Source organism: Mandrillus leucophaeus, unplaced genomic scaffold (assembly GCF_000951045.1).
Source record: "Mandrillus leucophaeus isolate KB7577 unplaced genomic scaffold, Mleu.le_1.0 Scaffold1, whole genome shotgun sequence".
Classification (NCBI taxonomy): domain Eukaryota; kingdom Metazoa; phylum Chordata; class Mammalia; order Primates; family Cercopithecidae; genus Mandrillus; species Mandrillus leucophaeus.
The window spans coordinates 7,142,478-7,149,843 of NW_012098097.1; the positions used below are offsets into that span (position 1 = coordinate 7,142,478).

The window sequence follows — 7,366 nt, forward strand, 5'->3', positions numbered from 1 at the left end:
CGGCGGCGGTGGGGGTGAGGCTGGGCCATGCCCGGTGGCGCGGCCTGAGCCCCTCCATCTGCTGCAAGCATGAAGGACAGCGGGGACTCCAAGGACCAGCAACTTATGGTGAGACCCTTTCAGACCCTCCTCCCCACCGCCCTCCGTGGTCTACTTCAGTCGGCCTCCAGCAGACAGAGAGTCCTGTCCCCTCGCCGCCACCCCACTGAGAGGGCAGGCAACGGCCAGGGCCGGGACTCCTCAGAGCAACTTTCCCCAAGTCCTGCAGGATGGGTGTCAAGAAGGCACTATGGCCTTTTAGACTTTCCTGAGCCTGAAAATGACCCCAACTTCAACCCCACCCCCACCTTTGCACCCTCCCATTGGGGGATCCCGCCCCCAAAGCGTGTGCAGATGAATCTCTGCTCTCTCATTCAGAAACGCCAGGGGCAGAGAGGGCTTGACCTAACTGGCCGCAGAAGGAAGGTGGGGGGTTCCCGGTTAAGCAGAGGCTGCCCCAGCCCTGGTGAGGTCAGGAGTTTAAAGGAATCTGGGGATCACCAGTAGGAAGACAAGGGCCGTGGTATCAGGATGGGCCCAGAGTGCCTGGTTCTTGGGCTGCAACACAGATGCTGTCCAAGTCCGGACTCTAAATCGTTCAGAGAAGTGTTAGATGCAGCTATGATGGCCCCACAGAGCTCGGGGGCCTGGGACAGATGGGGAGGTGAGAGTGGGGGCTGTGGAGGGGAAGGTCGAATTCCTGATCATCAGTGGTGCCCAGGCCAGAGCAACAAGGGGGATGACTCAGTGACCTTGAGGCCACCACTGACTGTGGGTGGGTAGGTGTCTCTCTCAGCAAGCCCCTTCCTCATCCCCTAATTTTTGAGATCTGGAGAAGGGCCCTCATCACCAGAAGGTGGACAGTAAGGTAATTGGAGGATAATGTTGCCCCTAGAGTCCCCTATCTCTCAAGTGTGGGCTTGCTTCTCCAAAGAGGTGCCTCAGCTCCAGCCCCCAAGCAAGCCCTGGGCTCTAGGACATCCTCTCTGGCTGTTTAGAATGTGTCTCTTTGAAAATGGTTGGCCTTGGTGTGTGTTGTGTGCCCCTGGGAGCAGGGACGAAGGGTTCTCCCCTCCTGCCAGTGGGATCTGGCTGAAGAGGCCAATAAAGATGACCCCGTCAGGAAGTGTAGGTCCCTGAGAGTGACTATTTTTTTTGGAGACAGAGTTTCACTTTCTCACCCAGGCCGGAGTGAAGTGGTACGATCTCAGCTCACTGCAACCTCCAGGTTCAAGTGATTCTCCTGCCTCAGCCTCCCGAGCAGCTGGGATAATAGGCATGCACCACCATGCTCAGCTAATTTTCGTATTTTTAGTAAAGACAGGGTTTCACCATGTTGGCCAGGCTGGTCTTGAACTCCTGACCTCAGGATCCATCTGCCTCGGCCTCCCAAAGTGCTGGGATTACAGGCATGAGCCATCACACCAGGCCTGAAGGAGTCTTCACTCAGACAGAGGGCCGTTCATTCTACCCCCACACCCAGCAGCTGTTTCTCTTTGATCAGCAGAACACATGTTCCCACTCTACCCTGTTCTTTAGGGAGATTCACGCACAGGATGAGACCCATTTCGCACTGGCTGGAGGACAGACAGAGGTGGGGGGTCTAGGTGACACTCTCCTCGGCGTAGGAATGTGGTCACAGGCTGTTAGGATGATGGGGGATGTTCCCTGCTCCATCGCACCTACCAGGCCTCATCCCAGAGCCGTGCCTGCACCTGCCCCTGCAGCACATCATTCACAGAAGCACAGGCTGCTTCAGTGCTGGGGCCCCAAGTTCAAGCCCAGGGGAGCTGCGAGTGTTTTATTTGGGCATGAGGCTGAGACAGGCTGGAGCAGCAGACAGCTCTCTCCCCTGGGGCTCTCCCGGAGGCCAGGGCTCCTGGGGAGACTCATCGACTCAGACACAGTCCAACACTCTGTGGACCTGCTGTCCTCTGACCTAGGCAGAGTTTTCCTTAGGACAAAGGAGGCCTGAGATGGCTGAATGCTAGAGAAGCCAGGGGCTCTTGCCTGGGGTCTCTCTAAGGCCAGCATAGTCCTCTCCCTCTAATCCCAGGGGCTTGGTTTTCCCTCCCAGGTGGCACTTCGGGTCCGGCCCATCAGCGTGGCAGAGCTGGAGGAAGGAGCTACCCTCATCGCCCATAAAGTGGATGAGCAGGTATGCAGGGCCCTGCAGCAGGAGCTACAGTACAGAGGTCTGCTCAGATGGCTCAACTCACCTGGTGAGGGCAGAAAGGGCCCCTGTGGCTTGCAGCACCATCCTTCCTCTACTCACTGAACTCTTGGCTGTGCTATTGATGACACCACCTAGGAAGCTGGGGACCCTTCCTCCAGGAAGCCTTCCTAGATTGATCCAAGGACAACTGGGAGCTTCCCTTGCCTGGGTGGGTCCTGATCCTTTACCATTCATGTGCCCATTGCTTGACTTTCCCACCCTAATATGCCTACTACCCACAGAGCACATATGTATACAGTCGAGTGCTAAAACTCGCCTCTAGGGTGTTCACATGTGGCAAAATTCTTGGCTCTCTGTTTGCAATCTTGGTCCTCATGTCACCAGGATGAGGAAGGCGGGCACACAAGGCAATAAGTGTTTATCAAGTACCAGCAGCATGCTGGGTACTGTGCTAGAAACTGGGAAACTGTGGTGAACAGAAAAGACCCTGTTCTGTCTCCATTACCTTAAGTCTAGTGTGGAGAGATGAGGCATTCATCAAAGAATTGCATCACAAACAAACATGAGTTTGCAGCTAACAAGGGCTGCACAGAAATGCTTAGTGGCATGAGAGTAGGTAAGAGGGGATAACACGTAAACCTGGAGGTCAGGGGGGCCTTCCTTAAGAAACTGGACTTGACACTTTGGGAGGCCGAGGAGGCTGGATCATAAGGTCAAGAGATCAAGACCATCCTGACCAACATGGTGAAACCCAGTCTCTACTACAAATACAAAAAATTAGCTGGGCGTGGTGGCACGTGCCTGTAGTCTCAGCTACTCGGGAAGCTGAGGCAGGATAATCGCTAAAACCCAGAAGGTGGAGGTTGCAGTGAGCTGAGATCTCATCATTGTACTCCAACCTGGGCGACAGAGTGGGACTCTGTCTCAAAAAAAAAAAAAAAAGAAAAAGAAAAACTGTGCTTGAGCTGAAAACATAAAGGGTGAAGAAGAGGTCATTAGTAGCGTGCATGAACGGAGAATGTTGACCTGAGGGGCTTGCATGTGCAAAGGGCCTGTGGCGAGAGGGACTGGGATGCAATTGGGTAGCTGAGGAAAGGCCAGTGTGGCTCAAGGAGGAGGGAAAGGGGCAAGAGTGTAAATGGGCTGGGCCAAACCACATACCCTGTAGACCATGGCCAGGATGTTTGTTTGGGTAGGCAGTTGAGGACTCGTGCTGGGATGCGCACAGGCACAGTGGTGGGGGCAACAGGGGCAGGCTTGGTGCCCAGGTAGGAGCATCGTGGTGGTAGGCTGTGCTAATGGCTCAGAGAAGTTGGGTGGCACGGCACAATGCAGAGAAAGGCACACGGGAGCACCTGAGGCGCCTGGGCTCAGGTCCCATGGGCTGGACTCATGAAGTCCCGGGCCCAGGATAAGCAAACCAGAGGCGGATGGCACACTTCCAATGCCTGCTTGCCTCTGGGCTCCCCAGGGCAAGGGGCCCACTCAAGCCTCTTTTTTCAGCAGTGATGGTGGAACTGTGGGCACAGTAGAGCCATGGGTAGCGCGTCCTCATTTCATTTCCCATATTCCTTCTTGGAAAAGGGTGGGCTTCCTCAAAGACCTTGGGGAAAGCAGGGGATGACTGGGAAGACCCTGTCTAAATGGGTCAGGCTCAGCTGGAGCAGAATGAATGCACATAAACAGTGGTTTCAGGACTTCTGCCATTTGCCAGCTGTGCAGACTTGGGTGCCGGGGGGCGGGGGCGGTGGGTGGGGTTGCTTCCAGGAGCTTCAGTTGCCTCATGTGTAAGTGGAGACAGACGTCATGATGCTTTCTTTAGAGGGTCTTTGTAGGCTAATGTATGCACTTGCTGACCCAGTGCTTGGCACGTTGGAAGAATTTCATAGATGTCATTTATCAACGTCTGTTAGAGACTGAAATTCCCCAGGGCTGCTGGATTGGCCCAGGAGAGGAGCCATAGAGTTCAGGAGGAGAAACCTCCTTCCAGGCAAAGCCACTCTGCTTGTCCAACTTGTCCCAAAGACATCAGGTCCTTGGGATTGGGACAATGCTGACTCTCTTTCTGCTACTCCTGGCTCCTAGCCTGCGTGGGGGCTGATAAATATTAACTGGTGCTGATGGAAATGCTCCCTGTCAAGGGGACAGCCCATTGTGTGCCCACACATGGCAAACACTGGTTCCTTTCTATCCCTGCGTGTGGAGCGGGAGGGACTCCCTCTCTGGGTCTGGTGTAATCCAGCCAAGATGCGCCTCCACCTCCGAGAAGGCCTCCGAGATGGGTGGTTCTAACAGGGCTGCTCCTTTGTCAGCTGGAGGTGCAGAGAGTCTTGTCTGGGTTGATACTGAGGAGGGCTCTCCATGCAAACTTCCTGTGGGCTTCTGGCCCTAAGCTCCTTCTGTCCCCAGTGGGTTCAAAGATTGGCTTGCACCAGGGACCCAGCCCAGCCCTTCTAATGGAGGACTGCAGTTTAGAAGCAGTCATAACTACCAGCCTGGGACCCTCCTAATAACAAATGGACATGGACCCCCCTTACCCTTGACCCCGACCTGGCCAGTCCCCCCACCTCCCAACCTTCACCTGACTCCAGTGGCTCTGTAGCTCGCCCACAGCCCTGGCCCACAGGGAGGCTCGGGGGTCCAGTCCTCATCAGCTTCACTGATGGGGCCAGCTGGCCAGTGGAAGCTCTGTCATTCCTCCTAAGGCCTGGAGGCCCCATGGGCAAGTGGGTGTATTTGGGAGCTGAGCCAGGACATGTGTATCCTGAGTGGGGAGAGGTAGACTGGGGATGCAGTAACCCACAGGGCTGGGCCACCATGAGGGGTCCTAGGACAGCCTTCTTTAGTCTAGGCATTGTTCTCCTGGGGACACTTCAAATGAGGGAGATTGTGGCAACGAGGCTTGGCAGAAGGGGACATTCCCACAGACGGAGGGTCCTCTGGGATAGGAGCCCAGGGTGCTTGGATTCTGGGGAAGCTGGAGTTCGAATTTGGATTTTTTGTTTTGTTTTGTTTTTCTTGAGATGGAGTCTCGCTCTGTCACCCAGGCTGGAGTGCAGTGGTACGATCTTGGCTCACTGCAACCTCTGCCTCCTGGGTTCAAGCGATTCTCCTGCCTCAGCCTCCCTTGTAGCTGGGATTACAGGCGCGTGCCACCATGCCCAGCTATTTTTTCTAATTTTAGTAGAGACGGGGTTTCGCTATGGTGACCAGGCTGGTCTCGAACTCCTGACCTCAAGTAATCCACCTGCCTCGGCCTCCTAAACTATTGGAATTATAGGCGTGCACCACCTCGCCCAGCTGGTTTGGATTTTTAATGGGGATAGTCCAGGTGCCTTGGAAGGCCTGTGATTCCAGGGCCCCATTCAATTCCATTAGTCGTCACAATGCCTTCTTTAGAGGGTCCCTGTGGTTAACGTAGGCACAGTGCATAACACAGTGCCCGGCACGTGTCTACATAGGGGTTAATGAATGTGAATGTATCTCAAGGGCTGAAATATGGGATAGTTTCGGGTCCCAGAGGTAAACAAAACCTGGGCCTTGAGCCTTCCTGCTTCCTCTTCCTGTGTCAGAGCGCTCAGGACAGTTCCCAAATGGACACCTCAGTGTGTGTGTGTGTGTGTGTGTGTGTGTGTGTGTGTGCGTTCCTGGAAGTATGGTAGGAGCTCCATGACTTAGTAGCTCCTGGGGTGAGATCAGACCCTAACGTGTAAACACAGGAAGTGGGGAAGCACCAGGTGGGCCTGGTTTAATTTACCTCTGGGGCCCGAGAGGAGCCAGGGACAGTCTGAGAGGCTGGTGGGGCCCCAGCATTCCGGGTGGGGGAAAAAACTACAGACCAAACAGCCAGCTCCTCCGTCCCCCATCCCTCCCAAAGCCTGCAGCCCGTGGGCCCTCCTCCCAGCTCTCCCAGGCTACATTTGTCTGCAGGATTTAAGTCAACGGACCATGTGTATAATCCCATCATTAGCATTTTATCTGCTGGAAGTCCAACTGCCATCCCCCTCTGCTCCCCAGGGTGCTGTGGAGCCAGGTAAGGGCTCCCACCAGGCCCAACTGTGGGGCCTCAGCCAGGGGGGGCAGGGTGAGAGTGGGAAGGGAAAGAGGAGTGAAGGCAGAAGAGCCACCGGGGGACATCGGGCGGGACAGTGCGACTCCTGGGATGGAAAGGAGAAATGTAGGCAAGAGGAGCCCTGGGCTCCCGAGAGCAGGGGCTACACAGCCCGGGACCCGCGAACCAGAGCACCCAGGCTTTCTCAGCCCTGCCATGTCGTCCTGGCCGCATACTGGTGGGCAGGTTGACACTCTCCCTGGGCCTCTGCTTCCTCATCAGAAGACAGGAGAACAGGAAACCTGCCCCACCCACCCTGAGAGCTGTCGAGAGGATTAAAGGAGATAATATAAGGGGGGTGCTGCAGCCACGCAACTGGGAGGCTGTTGGGAAAGATAAATAAAGTATAAGGTGACAGATGTCAGCCCGAGCCTGGGAGTGCTGTGGGAGCAGCTGTCTTTAGCCCACCTGCCTGCCTGGGGGCAGCGAGGGGGGAAACTCCCTGCACACCAACCATCTGGACGCTTCTTGGCCTTGTTGCCCTGAAGAGCTGAGCTGGTGGAGAGTGGCTGGCGGAGGGGGTTGGGATTCTTTACCTCTCCCCGCTTAGCCACCCCGCTGTGTCCCCAGCCCCTCCCAGCCCCAGGCAGCCACTAAAGTACTATCCATCTCCATATTGCCCATTCTGGGCATTTAATGTGAATGGAATCATGTAGTATGTGGGCCTAATTCTTTTTTTTTTTTTGATACACAGTCTGGCTCTGTCACCCAGGCTGGAGTGCAGTGGTGCTATCTCAGCTCACTGCAACCTCTGCCTCCCGGGTTCTAGTGAGTCTTCTGTCTCAGCCTCCCGAGTAGCTGGGATTACAGGTGTGTGCCACCATGTCTGGCTAATTTTGTATTTTTAGTAGAGATGGGTTTCATCATGTTGGCCAGGCTGGTCTCAAACTCCTGACTTCAAGTAATCCCCCCGCCTTGGCCTCCCAAAGTGCTGGGATTACAGGCATGAGCGACTGTGCCTGACTGGTCCTAATGTTTTTGAAGTTCGAGTTCATTCACATTATAGCTCCTACCAGAACGTCATTCCTTTTTTTTTTTTT

At 55.1% G+C, this 7,366-nt stretch overlaps 1 protein-coding gene across 1 annotated transcript in view; it reads left to right on the plus strand.

Moving 5' to 3' along the window:
* Positions 1 to 7,366, plus strand: part of KIF19 (kinesin family member 19) — a 28,716-nt gene continuing 21,350 nt past the window's right edge. Inside the window, exons 1-2 of the mRNA XM_011972174.1 lie at positions 1 to 108; positions 2,117 to 2,197. Coding sequence (XP_011827564.1) covers positions 70 to 108; positions 2,117 to 2,197 — 120 coding nt within the window. The 5' untranslated portion in view covers positions 1 to 69. The remainder of the gene's footprint in view (positions 109 to 2,116; positions 2,198 to 7,366) is intronic.